This window comes from Podarcis melisellensis (genome assembly GCF_964234715.1).
Source record: "Podarcis melisellensis genome assembly, chromosome: 15".
NCBI classification, from domain to species: Eukaryota; Metazoa; Chordata; class Lepidosauria; order Squamata; family Lacertidae; genus Podarcis; species Podarcis melisellensis.
Window position 1 is genome coordinate 32,971,601 of NC_138532.1, and position 20,739 is coordinate 32,992,339.

General features: G+C 47.9%; 1 protein-coding gene across 1 annotated transcript in view; it reads left to right on the top strand.

Annotated features, from left to right (window-relative positions):
• The window catches only part of CUX1 (cut like homeobox 1), a 266,716-nt gene extending 261,296 nt beyond the window's left edge, over positions 1-5,420 (top strand). Inside the window, exons 19-23 of the mRNA XM_081890141.1 lie at positions 359-442; positions 1,559-1,615; positions 3,413-3,493; positions 3,859-3,923; positions 4,637-5,420. Coding sequence (XP_081746267.1) covers positions 359-442; positions 1,559-1,615; positions 3,413-3,493; positions 3,859-3,923; positions 4,637-4,697 — 348 coding nt within the window. The 3' untranslated portion in view covers positions 4,698-5,420. The remainder of the gene's footprint in view (positions 1-358; positions 443-1,558; positions 1,616-3,412; positions 3,494-3,858; positions 3,924-4,636) is intronic.
• Positions 5,421-20,739: the final 15,319 nt, after the last annotated feature.

A 20,739-nucleotide genomic window follows, 5' to 3' on the forward strand; every position in this document is an offset into this window, starting at 1 on the left:
GAAGACGATTGGGCCGGATCTGGCCCCGGGCCTTAGTTTTCCTACCCATGCCCTAGATGCTTTGATTTGGGGCAGGCAGTGAAGCTTGAATCTCCCTCCCGCTCTGTCGTGCACAAAGACATGCACCTACTTGCTCGCTTAGGTTGCTAAATGTCCCCCCTCCCCAATCTGCACTAAATTTCTGCTTCCTCCAGAGAAGGATTGAGCCTGGGACTTTTTCTGCATGCAGAGCAGCAGCTCTGGAAGAACCATGGCATTCAAAGTGAGGCAGTAGCTTTGTGACGACTGCTTCCACACATCTGGGAGCAAGCACGCATCCACAGCCTCACCCTGACTTCCGTGTTTGGGTCTCTTCTAGGGCAGTGGCAGTGATGACACTGAGCTCCGCTACTCCACCCAGTATGAAGAGCGCCTGGACCCCTTCGCCTCCTTCAGCAGGAAGGTAAGAGAGGCTCTCGTATGGAGCTGCGGGAGGGAAGGGAAAGAAGGGCTTAGAAATACAGACGTACCTTGGAAGTCGAACGGAATCCGTTCCGGAAGTCTGTTCAACTTCCAAAACGTTTGACCTCCAAGGTGTGGCTTCTGATTGGCTGCAGGAAGCTCCTGCAGCCAATCGGAAGCCGTGGAAGCCCCACCAGATGTTCAGCTTCCGAAAGAATGTTAAAAAACCAGAACAATCACTTCTGGTCTTCAATTGTTCAGGAGCCAAAATGTTCGGCAACTAAGTCATTCAAATTCCAAGGTACGACTGTACAGTGGTGCCTCGCAAGACGAAATTAATCCGTTCCGTGAGGCTCTTCGTATAGCGGTTTTTTCGTCTTGCGAAGCAAGCCCATTGACAGCTTAGCGGATTAGCGCTACAGCTGTCAAGCGGCTTCCAGCGATCAGCTGATAAGCGGCTTAGCGGCTTAAAAAAAGGAAGAAAAAAGCGAAAAAAACCCGCAGGGGGATGCAAGATTTTTTTCGTCTTGCGAAGCAACCCCATAGGGGAATTCGTTTTACGAAGCGCCTCCAAAACGGAAAACCATTTCGTCTAGCGGGTTTTTCGTCTTGCGAGGCGTTCGTCTTGCGGGGCACCACTGTACTACATTTCCTAGGTGATGGCTATCAGCCATCTTCAACCAGTGCTCCACCACTGTTTTATTTTTTTTCCCCCATTACATCTTGTTTAGCTACATCTTGTTTATATGGGGCAACCCTGCCAGATGGGTGGGGTGTAAAGAATAAAATTGTTGTTGTTACTACTATTATTACTAACTTTAATTACTGCAAGAGCACTTCTAGGGGTATGCAGTGTTCCTACAGCAGCAATCTCAGCCACCCTGGTGATGCCCCTATGCCCGGCTAGCAGGCAGGCATTAGTGGGCCCATTTTACAGACGGCAAACTAAGCTTGGAGAATAACATCTTGACCTCGAGTCTGTTCACATTTAAGCACTGGGTAAATTTAAGTGGGCTTGTTAGATCATGGGCTGATGTTAGCATTGCAGGTGAGGCATGGCCGATTTCAGTTTTTCCTTTCACTTTTCTATCTCTGCTTTGTGTTCGTTTGTACTCAGGAGCGCCAGAGGAAGTACCTGAGTCTCAGCCCGTGGGATAAGGCCACTCTTAGCATGGTAAGACAAGCACTGATGCTCTGTCCTCTCCCATCTGATGTGGAGAAACACTGACCTAGGCCACATTCACACCAGACATTGAAAGCAGTGTGATACCGCTTTAAACAGTTATGGCTTCGCCCCAAAGAATGATGGGAGCTGTAGTTTGTTAGGGATGCTCAGAGTTGTTAGGAGACCCCTCTATTCCCCTCACAGAGCTACAATTCTCAAAAGTTCCCAGGGAAAAGGAATTTGTCTGGGAATTGTCACTTGGTAAGGGGAATAGGGGACACGGGTGGCGCTGTGGTCTAAACCACAGAGCCTGGGGCTTGCTGATCAGAAGGGCGGTGGTTCGAATCCCCGCTACGGGGTGAGCTCCCATTGCTTGGTCCCTGCTCCTGCCCACCTAGCAGTTTGAAAGCACATCAAAGTGCAAGTAGATAAATAGGTACCACTCCGGCGGGAAGGTAAACGGCATTTCCGTGCGCTGCTCTGGTTCGCCAGAAGCGGCTTTGTCATGCTGGCCACATGACCCAGAAGCTGTCTGCGGACAAACACCGGCTCCCTCGGCCTATAGAGCAAGATGAGTGCTGCAACCCCAGAGTCGTCTGTGACTGGACCTAATGGTCAGGGGTACCTTTACCTTAAGGGGAATAGGGAGGGTGTCCTGACAACTTTCAGATGAGGCAACCAGAACGGGATGTGGTTTTCCGGAGGCAGCTACATCACAGGTTTATATAAAGTCAATTTGATCCCGGTTGTTAGCAAGTGTGTATTCCTCATGCATGGAGAAGAGAAGGCCGTGGGTCACTGGGACCAGCCTGGCCTGGCCAAGAACGACAAGCCCTTGTTTCACAGCTGATGTCCGTGTGTGTCTGCACTGAAACGCGAGGCCCAGCAGGTGTGCGCCGTCACCAGTTGCCCTGCCGTCCTTGTGTACTGATGTCACCAGGCCTGGCATGCCAGGAAGATCATATTTGCCTCTGAAGGCAATCCTGTCCCATAGTTTGGACAGAACTGGCAGCCCATGTTGCGTTGGAAATACCCAGAGGAGGGAAACAGATGTTCGGAGAGGTCTGGGCTGGTTGCCAGCAGAGTTTGCACCAGCTGCGACCTGCTTCATACATGGATACACAAAGCCGCTTTTCCCTGAGTCAGCCCACTGGTCCACTTAGCTTACTGTCACCTGCTCTGACTGGCAGCACCTTTCCACAGCCTGCAATAACTTGGTGCGAACCTATAGTGTGCAGCCATGCTTGGAATGCTGTGTGCAGGCCTGGTCACTTCACTTCAAAAAAAGCTGGGAGAAAGGTTCAGAAAAGGGCAAGTAAAATGATCAAGGGCGGTGGAGGCTAGTAAGTTGGGGAGGCGACATGTTTGAGTTATAGGCAGCAGTTAAGCATGGTGCAGAGAAAGTAGACAGAGAGATGTTTTCTCTACCTCATAATACTAGAACCCAGCAGTGCTAGCCAAGGATCTGAGCAGGGGAGATTCAGGACAGGCAAAAGAACAGGCTGTTTCAGTGGTGGCTCCTCACTTGTGCAATGCTCTCCCCAGGGAGGCTCGCCTGGCACCTTCGTTACATAACTTCAGGTGCCAGTACGATGGTATGTATTGTCATATTTTAAACCACCCTGTGATCTTCAGATGAAGGACGGTATAAAATTTTAATAAATATGAACAAGAATAATAAATGAACTTGCCTAATTTGTACAGGGTGACATACATTTTGCTTCTCATCGGCAGAATTTTTTATTTATTGGTTTTTCTGAAGAGAGTATTTATGCCAAACCCTGTCTTCTTTTGGTGCACCTGCAGGGAAGATTCATCCTCTCCAACAAGACGGCCCGCACAATTGCCTTTTTCTACACTCTCTTCTTGCATTGCCTTGTTTTCCTGGTAAGTCTGTGGCTTGCGCGCGCGCTCTCTCTCTCTCTCTCTCTCTCTCTCTCTCTCTCTCTGATATCCTCCTGCCTTTGGAAATAGTCTGTAGTTCAGCCTTGACAAACCTGGTGCCCTTAAGTTGCTTTATTTGTTTTAGAGCATTTGTACCCCGCTCTCCAGCCAGAAAGTGGCTTGCATACCATCGGTTACTGGGAACCCAAAACCCCCAGGCACCCACTTGGTTGGAGCTCAAAGCCTGAATCTCTGTTGACGCAGGAAGGATGTCGCAGGGGGAACCTGAGCAAAGAGGGTCATTGTGGGGTGGGGTGGGGGTCCCCACTCTCAGTTGAACAATTAACAGACCGCCTTTACTTTCTCAGGTTCTCTACAAAACGGCTTGGAGCGAGAGCGTGGGCAGAGACTGTGCCGCCTTCTGTGCAAAGAAGTAGGTATCGGAGGAGCCGCCTTCCCAGTTCTCTCCTTCAGTCTACCACGTAGATGCTTCTTCAGCTTCTGCAAACATGCCTTTCACTCTGCAAATGTGAAAATGAGGGCTGCAGGTGTCGAGTCAGTTGAGCCAATCCGTCGCTTGCGGTTTGAAGCAGGTCCGGGGGTGGGCACGCTTCCTGCCCCACGTCTCGGTGCTCCCCCCACCAACCCACATCCATATGTTGAACTTTGGTCATCTACATATGAACAACCCCCTAGGGCAGGGCCGGTTCAAGACATTTTGGCACTTGAGGCGAACCACAAAATGCTGCCCCCTCTCCTCCCTGCCAGGGAAGAAGGGGCGAATTCCCAGAGTGGTTTAGAAGCAACTCCTCTTGCCAGGGAACTTTGGGAGTTGTAGCTCTGTGAGAGGAAGAGAGGGGTCTCCTGTCCCCTCTCAGTACCCTTAAACAACACTTCCCAAAATTATTTAAAGTGATATGATTCTGCTCTCCCTGTGTGGGGCAGAAGGGGGCTGGTGCTGGATGCTGTCGTCCTTGAGAAGGCTTGACCTTGCACCGCTCCCCCTGCCATCATCTTTTGGTGTTGCCCCTCATATGGCCAGCCTGTCAGGGTCAGGGGCTTGGCTTTTTGTCACTCTGCCTTTTATGGGGCACAATATAGATTCACACTGAGGTGTGCTGATCCAGTTGCTTTCCTCTCTTTCAGATATGCCGACCACCTGCACAAGTTCCACGAGAACGGCGAGAACGGGGATATGTGGCAATGAAGGCCCTGACTGGAAACCGCCGCCCCCCCCTTACTGGAGCCAATTCCATTTCCAGCCCAGAAAGGTTTAATCCCAGTGCTGTTCTGCCCCCTGTTCCTTCTCCCTCAAGGACAACGTTGTTCACAGGCTCAGGCTTGAGGCAAAATAATATCTAGAGAGTGATACAACAGTTTCGCAAAGCTGACTCAAGCTGATGCACTTGATTTCTCCTTGGTTGTCTCCAGCAGTAACTATCTGTCAAAAATGCTTATAAATTCAGCAGATTTAGGGCTGGTTCAGACATTCCCCAGCTCAATAGGATATGCCTTGCCTGTTCTTAGGGACTCATCAATTCACACAGAAATTATAAACTTGACTCAAGCTGTCCGCAGAAACAGCTGCAGGCACTCCAGTCTGAGAATTACGTCTCAGAAGCTGCAGTTCCATCCATGGGTAGCCTTCTCTTTGCAGATTTGTCCAGCTATACCCCACGGATGTGGATTTTGAACGTCTGAACCAGGCTCCCAGACATTTTACATTTAAGTCTGCCTTAGCACTGGGAGTTAATTCACAGAGGGGTTTTATACAACCTTTTAAGCCAACAGCAAGCCAGTGGTTTCATTCAGATGCAACACTCCCCGATTCTTCAAACCATAGTTTGGGAATGTGTGTGCCTGGCTTGTTAGAAAACTTCCTGGTTTCTCCAAACCAGACCTCCAAGCCAGGCTTGCAAACCACAGTCTAATCCTGTGAGTCTTAATGCACTTCAGCAGACTGGCCAGCTCCTTCGATGGCAGAGGTTCCTCCTGTGCTTTTTGACAAAATAAATTTAACAGCTCTGGGACATGGAAAAAGCTGCATTGGTTGAGCAAGAGAAGGAACCAGTACACACCTGACAGTACTGGAAATGCTTCTCATGCAACAAAAAATTCCCCCTTGGCAGAGCGTGCTGCAAACCACAAGGGCTGGTTTGTGTTGGTTTTACATATTCCTGAAATGGGCCCACAGTGGGAAGCCACAGCTCCTTGCTGCAATCCATCTGCAGGGCAGGTTTCCCCACAGAATTGTTTGTGAAGCAGCAGTTAATCCTGCTGCAAAAAAAGGGGGACCCAAATAATGTTGTGTAGAGGGATTTAAGGATAGTTTTGCTGGAGGGTTTCGCAAACTTGGGAAAACAAACATGGGAGAAAGGTGGCTTATCTGCTTTGGAACTGCTGCAGTAAACATTCTTCCTTTTGCGTGGTAGGCAGGAACTTTCTGTTGCAGAATTCCCTTCCTGTTTTTTGTTATTATTGAATTAAGAGGTTGTTCAATCCTGTTGTTTAATCGAGTAATGCAGTTGAGGGAAGAAGTGGTGGTCAAATGGATTGTGGCTTTTGAAAGCCTCTCGGAGCGGTTTCTTCGCTTGCAAATGTACCAGCGTTCTCAACTGCCTCCGAAAATCCCCCAAGTTGAGTTTTCATAGTAAAGGTTTGATTTTGTAGTAGAAGGTGGGTGATGCAGATTGGGAAACCGATTATCCCCCCCCCCCCCTTCCTCTTCCTATGATTATTTAAACTGCTTCTGGTGTGCGTAAATTGGTCTCTCCCCCCACTTCCCTCTGCCTGCAAAGCAAAATCCTTTCCAGTAGAAATAAATGCTTGGAAGATGAATTGGACTCCCTGTGTACTCTGTTGGGTGTCAGGGTTGGAGGCCTGGAAAAAAATGGCAGGCAGTTGAGCCAATTGGCTTGGGAGCCGAGAGACCAAGCCCAGATGGCATGAAACTGAATGGAATGGGAACCCAACAGATCGTGGAATTGCAGAGTTGTTAGGGACATAGAGGGTCATCTTCTAGTACAGGGGTCAGCAACCTTTTTCAGCCGTGGGCCGGTCCACCGTCCCTCCAACCTTGTGGGGGGCCAGACTATATTTTGGAAAATAAATACTGTAATGAACGAATTCCTATGCCCCACAAATATCCCAGAGATGCATTTTAAGTAAAAGGACACATTCTACTCATGTAAAAACACGCTGATTCCCGGACCGTCCGCAGGCTGGATTGAGAAGGCAATTGGGCCACATCTGGCCCCCAGGCTTTAGGTTGCCTACCCCTGTTCTAGTCCTTTCCCCCATGAATGGGATGCAGAGCAGAGAAGAGGCAGGAATGCTTAACCCTCTCTTCACCACTGCCACTTTACTGCTGCCCCACTCCCAACCTATAAGCAGTGCTTTTGGAAACCACAGGAACTAAGAAAGCACACCGACTCCTCAAGCAAAGTCAATCCTCTGTCAGCCTCAGCAAAACAGAGGGGATTCATTGCCCTGAACCCCTGGCCTACCTGGTAGCAAGTCAGTATTGCCAAGTTCACAGGTCAGGAAACACAGTTCAGGGTCAATCCAAGCAGCCAAGCCCAAAGTCCAGCAGTCAGGATACAGGCCAGAGTCAAACCCAAAGGACAGTCCCATAGAGGTCCAGGAGCATCCAAGGTCCCTCAATGTGGGCAGTTGAACAGACACAGCACTTCATCTCTGCTTCCCTTTTGTACTTTGCATGCTGATTGCATGCTCTTCTAGGATTGATGATGCAAGTGACCCTCACCTGTCCTGCCCTGGAGTCTACTCCAGCTGAGGAATCGCACCCCTTCTTGCAGAACTAGTGAGCCTCACCTGGGCTATGGGCATTTGTCTGTCTCAGCCTCCTAGAGTGTCCCTTCCACTGCTCCCTACACCTCAGAGGCCACCGTGTTCATAGAGACAGAAGCCCCTCTGGTTCTGGTGATGGGTCCTGCTATTCTGGTTCCTGTGCACTGGCCTCCATCCCCTCAGCAACTAAAGCCCAAAAAAATAAAAGTACAGTGGCACCTTGGGTTGAAGTAGCTTCAGGTTGAATGTTTTCGGGTTGCGCTCCGTGGCGACCTGGAAGTAATGGAGTGTGTTACTTCCAGGTTTCACCGCTCACGCATGCACAGACACTAAAAATGATGTCATGCGCGGAAGCGGCGAATTGCGACCCGCGCAGGTGCGGGTTGTGTTCACTTCAGGATGCGAACGGGGCTCTGGAACGGATCCCATTCGCATCCAGAGGTACCATGGTAGAAGGGAATTTCTAGAACCAAACATATAGGTATAAACTTCCATACCAAAATCAGACTTACTAAATTACTATCACAAGGTTCCAAGTAATATCATAAAAAGACTCCATTTCTCAATGAAGACTTTTATTGTTGTCTGCCCTCTCTGGTTTTCTCCAGATATGTAGACTTAACCATGCTGTGTCACAGATTTTACTTACCCATTCGCTCATGGATGATGTTCTCATTTCCCCCCCAAAATTGACAAATAATTACTATTCTGGCAGCAGTTAAAAGCTGTTGCATCCATTCCCTATCCTATTGGTACCGTTTCGTTAACATATCCATTCAGTAAACCGAAGGGATCCCTGGGCAAAGTGTGGCCAGTTAATACTTCAGTGTCCATTGCTATACAGTGTTACCTCAGGTTAAGAACTTAATTCGTTCTGGAGGTCCGGTGTTAACCTGAAACTGTTCTTAACTTGAGGTACCACTTTAGCTAATGGGGCCTCCTGCTGCCACCATGCCACCGCCGCACAATTTCTGTTCTCATCCTGAAGCAAAGTTCTTAACCCGAGGTACTATTTCTGGGTTAGCGGAGTCTGTAACCTGAAGCGTCTGTAACCCGAGGTACCACTGTATATTCCAATAATTTTCTAAATTTGGTACATGTCCAGAATATGTGCCATATCGCAGCGTTTGCAGCTTTCATTTTATTATTTTTCTCTGTCTTCCTTATGCGACTTTTTGCTGCAAACCCAAACTTAATACAGTTCAGGAAATCTGCTCTAAGGAAGGACTTGCGTCTTGTAAACAGGACTGATGCAAAGCAGCCTCAGAGGAAAGTGAGGAATGGAAACTGGAAGCACCATGTGGCTATTTACTGGGCAGGATCTCCCTTCCTCTTAGCTTCAGCATCTTATCATCCCATTTCCTCTTTCTAAATAACTTTGCAACAAGTGACTCTGCTCCGAGATGTCTGGCATCAACAACGTCTGTTTTCCTTGGCAAACCTTCACCATCCTTAGACCTGCAGAGCGGGGAGATCAGTTGCCTAGCAAGGGACTGTCAGATGGGGTGATGTTCAAGGTACTTTGTAAAATTAGTTTTCGAAAAACAGGTGCGAAATCTCCAAGGCTGCTTCCACACTGTAACCTAGAGCTGAGCTAAAAAATTATAGAATCTATTTCTGAGATTTCCACACACACACACCATTTATCACCCACCCCCAGCAAAATTAGATCACTTTGCAAAATGTTCTCCATATAGTCTCCTCTCCACCATTTTTCATTTTTAAATGTGGCAGCCACAATTCTCCACGCACCCACAATATCCTGGAATGCGCATTCATGCCATATTTTTGAAGCACTACGGTACCACTTTAAACAGGCACAGCTTCCCCAATGAATTCTGGGAACTATAGTTTGTTAAGGCTGCTGAAAGTTGTTAGGAGACTCCCCCCAGTCCCCTTTCAGAGCTAAAATTCCCAGAGTAGCTGAACAATCAGTCCCTCTTCCCAGGGGACTGTGGGAACTGTAGCTTTGGGAATTTGTATTCTTTGGAAGAGGCCATAACTGTTTAAAATGGTATGATAGTGATCTATCATGGGAAATGGTGGCTAGACTGCAGCAGCAGCAGTATTCAAAAAAAGGAAAGGAAAGGGGAAAGGATGCTACTCATGGTGACCCCACTCCCAAGAAACTGCTGGAGAATTTCTCCTCCTCCTGGTAAAATTCCATTAAATGCCACCACCGGGTGTGGGGGGGAGGGAATCCGACCACAAATCTGATCACAATGCAGTCAAGCCATTGCTTTTCCACAACAAGCTGGAAGCAGAGTTCCTACATATTCATATAGTTCATATAGTTCTACATTATCCAAGAGCATTCTTCTCCATGGCCAAGATCCTGCTATAATGCTTGCTCACAAGCAAGCCCTGTTCAGCAAAAATCCCTTCCAGTGATTCCTGGTTGAGGATCCTTATTTTTAGAGATTTCTTTTTGTTGATTGCAGCTGTGTGATTTCACACATGCAGCCTTTCTTAATTGCCACACTATCAGTTAATTGACCCACTTAATTGCTCCTGCCAGGTGAAGAAAAGACTTTGCTTTGCTTAAAAAAGAAATGAAAGCAAAATAATTATTATTCCACTACTTATTTTATAAATCTTTAATAGGCCACCTATATCTGGGCAGCAGCATTTTGAGCCAGTGGAAGTTTCCAAACAGTCTTCAAAGGTTCCATGCAGATGAATTACAGTAGTCAAACCTATATTTGACTAAGTGCATGTATAATCTCTCTGAATCATGGATTACCTGGGTGACAGATTATCTCTCTAGTTAGAGTCGCAGCTGGTAGACCAACCTTGGCTAGTAAAAGGCACTCCTACCAACAGACACAACCTGCACTTCCAAAGAAGGGCCACTTCCACTGGCAGATTGAATGGATGAGACCAGGAGTGGGCCCCACAGTCCAGAAGGCAGTTCCTGCACATGCCATAGAGGGAAGTGAAGGCAGATGGGGCTCGTCAACCTGGGAAGGTAGCCGATCTAGGAGAAGGAAAACACTGATCCTAAATGGGAGAAGAAAAGGCTAAGGAATAAACCCTACCCAAATCTAGAGGGGAGCCCCTAAATGGTTGGATGGTATCTCATACGCCTCTTTCTGGCAACTCCTGCAGCCAAACTGGTGCCAAACGTATTGCTCTGCTTTCATTTGGACTACATCAGCAAGGCCAAGGGGGGGGGTCTTGTTGTTTGGGCAAAGCAGGACCCCAAACACACTGCCCAGGCTTGCACCCCAGAAAGGTCACTTCACTGCTGCTAACACAGCTGTTTGACTTCACCCCCGGAGGCTCACTCTGTTGCTCCTGGAGACAGCAAAAGGAAGCAATAAAAGCAGTTGGCGCCTGCAAACAAGAAACTTTTAATTAAAGGTACAAGAATGCTGATACGTTTTGATAGCTCTTTGTAGGTTTCCACTGGATGGGTTGGTGTGGCAATATATTTTACTGCAGAAAACTGCTGTAGATTTCGTTACAGTGCACTGAAACAATCTGGCAACCCATAAAAATGTGTGAAGGCAAGATGGCAATTCCAAGAAAAAGAAGAGCCTAGAAGCAACCCAGGGCTAGCAAAATTGTACCATTTGGAGAGGGGAGAGGGATAGGGTCCTCCCATCCCATATCAAGCTAAATGTGATTATTTTGCAGGAACAGAAGGGTGAACAGCCGGGTAAAACTTTCCCTGGGGAAGCCATCAACAATATGCTGTGTCCACAAACTATTTGAAGAAGTCAGCATTGCAACATCAGTCTTCATCACGATCTCACATTAATAGATTGCTCTCTGTCTCTTAAACTGACGCATGGTCATAAAAATAGCAGGAGGAATCAGTTGCCTTTGCAGGGGATTCGTTTTGAGACTATCCGGAAGTCATGGCTGTTACGAGAGGACGAGCTGGGAAGCTAATTTTAGCCATCCTTTCTATGGGCTAACATGTAATGTAACAGTAGGAAACCCAAGAGCTGTTGTCAGAAGTTAACCCTCACTGCCCCACCCTCGGAAAGGGAAGCAGACTGACAGTGCAAGGATAAATCTGCAGGGGGGAAGCTCATCAATGAGGGGTCTCTGACGTCCACAAGCAATATAGGAACATATGAAGCTGCCTTAGGTTCTATCTAGCTCCGTATTGTCCTTGCTGTCTGGCCATAGCTCCCTATGGTTTCAGGCAGGGGTCATGGGCCTTCCATATGGCTTAGGCCAGGAGTAGGCAACCTAAGGCCCGTGGGCCGGATGCAGCCCAATCACCTTCTAAATCTGGCCTGCGGACGGTCCGGGAATCAACGTGTTTTTACATGAGTAGAATGTGTGCTTGTATTTAAAATGCATCTCTGGGTTATTTGTGAGGCATAGGAATTCATATTTTTTTTCAAAATATAGTCCGGCCCCCCACAAGGTCTGAGGGACGGTGGACCGGCCCACGGCTGGAAAAGATTGCTGACCCCTGGCTTAGGCGGAGTCCACCCACTGAGCCCCTGATTGCGACCTGCTCCGATTAGGAGCAGGTGGAGATTTATCTGCAGTTCAGCTACCTGGGTTTCTCTTAATCAGATAGGAACCTGCCTAGAACTGCTTGCATAGGAAGCATCATTTATTTCCACTGAAGTTCAGCCCCTCCCCCGCCCCCCATCCACTGACCAGGCTTTATGGGAAGCGGTCCACAGTCAAAATATGAGTTGATGCCACTGTGGGCCACGGGCACTTGTGGCCACTCCTCTCACCACCTGCAAGTAGAGTGGCCAGGTGTTAGAGACCTTGGGCTCCTGCGCCTTTATGGAGTTCCACAGAAGAGATCTCAGCAGGTGTTCCTCCAGCAGGGCCTTGGGCAAGGAGTCATATTTCATCCTCCACTCTGCACTCATCCTGAGGGCAAGGCTCCTGATCCAGGCTGGCTGGAGACCTGACCAAGACCCAACTCCTCCATGGGGCAATGACAAGTTCTGTCGCAGGAACCACATGTGCACCGAAATCCTGCAAAGGCACACGCTGGCTCCATTGAAGCCAAGATACTGCAAAATGCACACGGTTCGGTCTGCTTCCTGGGACAAATCTTTCCTTAAAACAGTCTTTGCCAACCTAGCACCTACTTGGACTACCTGTCAGATGGGAGTTGTAGTCCAAAACATCTGCCTCAAACCATCTGAGCTACACTTTCCTATCGCACCCCCATTTCTCTCTCAAGAATCGACGCCTGGCTTCTCAGCCCAAGAAAGCAGGTCAAAAACGGCTCCTCAAACGCTACAGTTCCACGTGCACAGTTGCACATATTTTGCCCAACATGCACAGTCAGTCCCCCCCCCCATTTCCTTGATTTACCCAGCACAAAACACGCCCTTAACTGGGTGGGGGACCCTGCTCCCCTGAGGCATCAGTGCTGCTGCCTCCATTGATGCGCAAGGAAAGTGCTCTCCCTGATCTGCCGTTGTTCTGGAAGTGACTTTGCCCTCCTCTCGTAAGTGCTGTGCTGGTTTCATTCAGCTATATTTGAACTCGGCCATCGATCGGTTCAGTTCCCTGGGCCCGGCGGATGCATCCATTTGTGGCTATGGGAACCCATTTGAAACCATGAACTGACTGTGCAGGGAGGGGCAGACACCTTGCTTGCACAGCCAGTTTATTTTAATCACTGCACACAGACACACACAGTCAGTGGGGAAAGGGAGCCTCTTTTATGAAAGCAGCGTTGGGTGAATGAGCATCGCACCCACCCGTCTCTGCCTGAAGCAGCTGCCGGCTTCTTGCTTTCCACGACTTAAGTATTTCCCGGCAGTGAAGGATGTTTGTGCAGCTCAAAACATGCGCTGCGTTTCAGACTGGAATTTTAAAATCCCGGGGCCAGCGTTAGGGATTAGCCTGCTAACTGAAAAAAGCAGGCAAAACCAGGAATTGGGATTTATCCTGGGGACAGCAAGAATGAGATGATACTCAAAACAACCCTAAGCTAAAAGAGTGGCAGGTCCAAGGTCACTCGGAGGAAGCTTAGTGGCTGCGCAGGGGTGTAAGGGACCATCTCTGCCTAAAGAAAATGGTTAAACGCAGGCTTTCCATGCAAATGGTTTGTACCCAAATAAGCCTGGGAATGTCCCCTGCTGGATATTATTGGAGATTCCCCAAATCCTCACCGTCCCCAAATCTGCTTTGGTGGGTCAAGGGAAGCCCAAAACAGATTGGGGTGAGGCGAGAGAAGGGCGGAGTGTGTTGTTGCTCAAGAAATCATAGACTTGCAGAGTTGGAAGGGACTCCCATGGGTCATCTAGCCTGACCCTAGCAAACCAGGAATCAAACTTCCATTTGAAAACCTCCAATGAAAGAAGGAGGTAGAAATACTTGTGCTGGTAGAACATTCTCTTCAGTGCAATGTGGAATACAACCCTTAAAAAAAAAAAAAACCACCCACCCACGCAGGATACATCAGTGCACACATCCGCACTATTGATAACTTCACATCCTCTCATACAGGCTGCCAAGAAAGTGCCATTTGAGTCAGTTGCCCATCGTACATTACAGGCCTCTCTGAGCCAAGCACAGAAAGCAGGTCTCCCTCTGAGTCCTTCTTGCCTTGAGCAGCTCAGAGTTGTGCACCTCACCATTTTTCTTTCCCTCCCCCTTTCCATCCGTGACAAAGAGCAGATTTTGCATTTGCACACAAAATCTGATCATTTATTTGCACCGAAGAGATGTAGAGAAGCCTCTGGCCTGCTCATGCAGAGAGTCCGGGTGGGCAGGGACTCCTCAGTGGAAGGACCAGCTTCCTGTTTTGTGGCTCTGTTGCCGTGGGCTGGAAAGCTCAGGAGCAAGACATAGGCAAGCAGGCACAGGCAAACTTGGCCCTCCAGATGTTTTGGGACTACAACTCCCATCATCCCTAGCTAACAGGACCAGTGGTCAGGGATGATGGGAGCTGTAGTCCCAAAACATCTGGAGGGCCAAGTTTGCCTGTGCCTGGTCAACAGGGGTGAGAGAGGTTAAGATGCTGCTTCTCTCCATGCTCAATTTGGTGGCATTTTGGCATTACCCCTAATCCCTCTTCCTGGTTTTCATAGAACCCTAGAGTTGTAGAGTTGGAAGGGACCCTGACTGCCATCTAGCCCAACTCTCTGCAATGCAGGGATCTCAGCTAAAGCATCCCTCACAGATGGCCATCCTACTTCTACTGAAAAACCTTCAGTGAAAGAGAGAGGCCACCACCTTCTGAGGAAATCCAGAAGCTTGGAGAGAATTACTTTTGCTGAATGTATTTGGGGGAAAGCAGTAATCTCCAGAGAGTGCCTCAAAGCGGGGGGTGGGGGGTGTCCTCCTGCATGTCAGCATTTCCCAATTTGATTATTGTTCATTTGTAATTAGTATTGACAAATTATGTGGCAGGGAGCAGGGAGGAGAAAGATGTGTTTTTCCAGTCTGCTCCCTGCCGCCACCAGCTCCCCTTCTTATCAGGTGGCTCCAGACTCAGCTGGAAATCTTCCAGCATTAGCAAGAATAATACATTAGTGACACTTGTTTTTTTATACCAAGAATCAATTAACAAATTATGGGCTTTCTATATAGAAGGAATTCCATGCAGGAGCTAACATGATTCCCCTGTCCAGAGTGATGTATATTATGCACTACTGGAGGAAGTGGAGGCTCTGACAGTGCCTGATAAATGTGTTAGACTCATATATTGTCGAGTGGGAAGGGTTCCAAGGGTCATCTAGTCTAACCCCCGCAATGCAGGATTGTTCAGAGTCTTTACAAGAGGGCTGTGCACCAGATCTGGGAGGCCGTGTGGTGCAGTGGTTAGAGTGTCGAACTAGGACCTGGGAGAGACCAGAGTTCAAATCCCCAATCAGCCATGAAGCTCACTGGCTGATCCTTGGTAGTTAATTGCCTCTCAACCTAATCTACCTCACAGGGTTGTTGTGGGGCTTGAACAAGGAGCAGGAAAACCTTGCAAACCACCTTGAGCTGTTTGGAGAAAAAGGTGGGATATCAATGGGATATCAGACAAATTCCCAGATTTAGAACCGAATCGGACCAATTTGGGTGAAACCCAGAATTTATCATCCAGATCAGGTTGAGGCAGCCCTGTATGTCTATGAGTATGAGTCAACCCTCTAAAACTCCTGAGCTTTTTATAAAATCTTCTCTGGAACTACTGGTGAACTGGAACACATAATTCATTGACCTAAACATTGAAGTGATTACTCTTTCTGGCTGCTAGACTCACTTGCTTCTGGTTAGCCTTTCCCTCCCTGCTTGGCATTTTTCCTTCCCTGGTAAAAGTTGTATCAGTGATTCTATGCACCCCATACTTGGATGATAATAACGATTTATATTTCAGGCTGAAGTTGCTTTTGTGGAATCATCTTATTAAATACAAACATCCTCTCATTGGTGAGACAGGGGCACTCTGTGCAGGCTCATGCTATTTATTTATGAGATTCATGATTCCTAACTGCGCCTCCACCTATGAAGCAGGTTGAACTGATTGCCTCAGGCAGCGGATCCTCATGCCACCACGCCATGTGTCGACTCTGTAAACAATGAGTGAACAAAATGTGGAGATTCCAGAGTAAAGGATTTGAGTGGGAGCAACTCAACACTCCTGTTATTCGTCACTCATGTGAGGCGGCTTACAAAGTTTGCTGAATTTCGAGATGTGTGTCCTTATATGACATAATTGTCAGGTCAGTTAGCCAGTTCCGACCTCAGGCATTTTTGCATCTGAAAGTAGAGTTCAAAATGGCACCCAGTTGCTCTGAATAGAATGAGCTATGCAGGCACAGTGGAGAAGAGGCAGGGAAATTCCCTTCTGGAATCTGTTTCCTGAAGCAGTTGCTTCACCTCTCAGCTCCCTCTGACTGGCTTCTCCATGAACTGTGAGGCGGGGAAATACTCCTGGAACCGTTCCCTTACCACAAATGGTAGTTGGCCAAGGATTTGGGGCCTACAAGAAGGGTTTAGAGCTACCGTCTTGGAAGGGACCAGTTGGCAGCTCCCTGCCTTAAAAAATGATTCCTTCCCTGTTGGATTCGCCGTTGGACTATGGGCAGACAGCAACAAAAGCTGCCAAGGCCATATGGAAAGACTTGTCTGCGCCTTTGCTGTTTATGGCGTTTCCTGGGAGACGGGTCTCACGGGCTTTTCTTCCGCTCAACACTGAAATATTTACTCCTCCCCAGCAAAAAAAGAAAGAAAGAGAGAAATAAATCTGTTCTCATTAAGGCGGTTAAGAGTAAACGAACCACATAATGTGGAAACTGGAGTCCTTGTAGTTCCCATAAACACACTCCACAGTGAAACTGTCAACAGGCCGCAAAGAGATGGGGAGGCCTGTGTGGTGCAAAGCAGCTCTTGATGGCTGAGCCCTGCGGCCCCCGAGAGCCAGAGGCAGTGCTGTGATCAGTCCAGAAGAAGCCCCCTGGGGCCAAATCTTTTTGCAGAAAGCACTCTCTCTTCCTAGGGCAGGGGTGCCCAAACTTTTTTCAAAGAGGGCCAGATGTGATGAAGTGAACATATGTGAGGGCTTTTTTTAGGATTTTGCTCCAGGACATATACTGCCACAGGGGCTGGATTAAATCGACCAGCGGGCCGGATTAGGCCCCCTAGATGGACTTTGGACATGCCTGTCCCTAGGGTTATTTATCTTCAAATTGGACTTGGTTTGCTGTCCATTAAATCCTAGGCCCATTGGTGGCTTAAAGGTTGTTGTTGTTTAGTCATTTAGTCATGTCCGACTCTTCGTGACCCCATGGACCAGAGCATACCAGGCACTCCTATCTTCCACTGCCTCCCGCAGTTTGGTCAAACTCATGCTGGTAGCTTCGAGATCCAACCATCTCGTCCTCTGTCGTCCCCTTCTCCTTGTGGCCTCCATCTTTCCCAACATCAGGGTCTTTTCCAGGGAGTCTTCTCTTCTCATGAGGTGGCCAAAGTATTGGAGCCTCAGCTTCAGGATCTGTCCTTCCAGTGAGCACTCAGGGCTGATTTCCTTAAGAATGGATAGGTTTGATCTTCTGCAGTCCATGGGACTCTCAAGAGTCTCCTCCAGCACCATAATTCAAAAGCATCAATTCTTCGGCAATCAGCCTTCTTTATGGTCCAGCTCTCACTTCCATACATCACTACTGGGGAAACCATAGCTTTTACTATATGGACCTTTGTTGGCAAGGTGATGTCTCTGCTTTTTAAGATGCTGTCTAGGTTTGTCATTGTTTTTCTCCCAAGAAGCAGGTGTCTTTTAATTTCATGGCTGCTGTCACCATCTGCAGTGATCATGGAGCCCAAGATAGTAAAATCTCTCACTGCCTCCATTTCTTCCCCTTCTTTTTGCCAGGAGGTGATGGGACCAGTGGCTTAAAGGTACCCATGGCCATTAATTTAGGTGGGTCTACTCTTGAGTTTGACTTAGGCCACCAGACATTTAAAACATTCTAATATCACTTTTTTTAAAAAAAAAAAAGGAGGGAGTGTAGTTTGCAAAGCGTGCTGGGGGCTGTTAGGAGACCCCTGTTCCCTTCACAGAGCAGCATTCCTAAAGTTTGCTGGGAAAAGGGACCGGTTGTTAAACCACTCTGGGAATTAGCACTGTGAGGCTATGAGGGGGTGGCCTGACATCTTTCAAGTCCAAACTGATATAGAAAAAATAGGGGTGGTTGGCTTTTGCTACCCAACTTTCCAAGGGACTGAGTCCCCTAAGTCCATGATCGGTCAGAGATGAATGGATGGAGGCAGGATGCAGTGGAAAGCAAGGCAGATCTTTATTTTTCTGTGGCAACTGAGTTCCCTCCCCTCCTAGCAAGGAGGCAAGAGAGACCCCGAACCAAGAAGCAACATCTCTTTTAAGGGTTTGCATTATGGCATGGAGAAGGAGAACATCCCCTCTACAATCCGTCAGAAATTACATCGCACATAAGGTGGGGTTACTGTGGCTCAGGCAGGCCAAGGTGTGATATTCCTGAGGATTTAGCAAGTTTTACATAGTTCCAGACACAGTTTACACAAAACGTTAGCATTTGATAAGACAATCTGGATGCCCGTCAGACATCCCTCAATGCAGAGCATCTGGGCAAACAATTAATACAAAGGAGGTTCATAGATATAGGAGAGGAATCCCTTCAGGAACTTCCCCTGATTGCTATCTGCCTATGTGTTCTCAGGCAAGGAGGAATAAGGAGGCAGAGGAAATATTTAGAGTCTTAGGAAAGCCAAGATTGCTCTCCTTTATTATTTTAGACCTGTGGTTTATTTACTTATGTATGTGTGTTTACCTCGTGCAATTATCAACATTTATTCTATATTTGAGACCTTAGGATTCCTATAACACTTAACAACTATAGCTCCCAGAATCCTTTGGGGAAGCCATGTCTGCTTAAAGTGCTAACAGAGCACTTTAAATGCATGGTGTGAATTTGGCCTTAGCTGGCTACATCCTGTGGCTTGGGCAGCCCTTCTAGTAGAGGAACATCCTCTGAAAAACAGGGCACATGGCGTGTTTGTTTGTTGCATTTATACCCCACCTTTCCTCCAAGGAGCCAAAGGTGGCGTATGTTAAGTTGTGGGTGGACATATCAGACGACACAGCGATTCTTCAAACAGCTCTTGTTTATTCACAGGCCAGAACAGAACTGAACTGAAGGGTTCAGCCAGCCTGCTTATATAGAGTTCCACTACAACGCAACTGTAACAACTTTCTGTAACTATCCAATCACTGAACGTCACTTTCAATCCCTTATTTGCATATGTGGACCTGAGTGAAAACTATCTACAGTATCCCCCTGCTGGCCCAAGGTGAGAACTTCAGTACATCATCAGCATCATCATAATTTTGTTATTTATACCCTGCCCATCTGACTGGGTTGCCCTTCTCCTCCCTATAGTCCCCCTCCTCCCCATTTTATATTCACAACAACCCTGTGAGGGAGGCTAGGCTGAGAGTGAGTGATTGGCCCCAGACCACCCAGTAGGCTTAATGGCTGAGTAGGGATTTGACCCCTGATCCTAGCCAGGGGTCTCAGCATTTCTGGCAATGGATAAGTGCCCACTTCAGCAGAGTGTCATGTGCTCTCCTCAATTCACAATCACCATCATCAGGAAACTGCTCTGGCTACTCAACTTTGAAAGAAGGGTTTTGCGCACTCCCCACCCACAAAAAAATTAAAATTATCTAGTGAAATAGAGGTAAGGGGAAGAAGACTACACATCTATAGATTTGCAAAGTGTCGCAGCAGCTAAGGTTTCCCTGCTGGAGGTTGTTACGAATCCTGCCTGCCCCTCTGTCTCTCCCCCCCCCCCATTTTCTCACTCTGTCTACGTGGCTCGTTCCCCAGTGCTCCATTAGCACTGCTAGGTGATTCTGCGACGGGTGCTTGCGAGCGACCCTTTTAATTAAGGGAACACATCCAAGTCTGCCCAGAGAACAGCTCTCTACGGGGTTTTACACCTCCTGCTTCGGTGCCACGACAGGGCCGTGTGCGTGAGAGGAGCTGTTTTATTCCTTTTGAATCTGTTTTACTCTTCACAGAATTCCACCCTGGGGATACAATGGAAAGGCAGTGCATGAAAGCGCACAGCAGCCATCAGCAGGTGGCACTTTTCATAGGGTGGAAAGAAGCATAATCACCTGCACTCAGGTGCTCCAGCCCTATCATTAGATAGACAGAGGAAACTGCTCTGGCAAGGGAGGTATGCCAGGGCCTGAAGCAGGCACACACCGCACCTTCCAGCTGTTGCTCCTGAGCCCCCTGCCCATTTCTCTCTGGTGGTGATCAAAGCTATGTGTGCCACAGTGGACCCCTAAATTACCCTCTTGACCTTGGCTGCCCTGGATGTTGAACTAAGACTCCATTGTCAGCCTCTGGAGGGAGAGGGGCAACTTGTTATTTGCCTCAGGCGGGAAAACAACTTGGGGCGGCTGGGGCTGCACATGTCTGCTGTCAAAGTTGCAGCAATGATGATTTAACCCATAGTGACCATAGTGAGCTCATGTGTCCAAACCTCTCATTGCCCAACCTTGGAACCTTATTATGTTAGACAGCCCAGTCAGATGTGCATGGTACAAAATTGTTGTTGTTGTTGTTGTTGTTGCCTTTGTGTAGGAATGTATAAAGAGCGGAGCTAATAATTGCTGTTTTTTGGGTTACCCCCAACTAGAGCTGGGCGATACCTGGTTTTCAACATTTTCCCGCGTCATTATTTTTGCACAGCACACACACAAACATACACCGTTATTTGCAATATATTGCCAGATCAAAGATTATGAAACGGATATCAAAATATGGAATTCAAACTGGTTTTGGATGATATATTGCCCAGCCCAACCCCCAACCGTGCTGATCCTGCACAAAATAACTCCAGTTATATGCATACACAATGCTAAAGAGGCATATTTCTCTCTGTGTTTACAGATTATTCGGCTGTGAGATAGTATGGTTCTGCCCAGTACAATGACCCTGCACCTTACATGGTGGTTT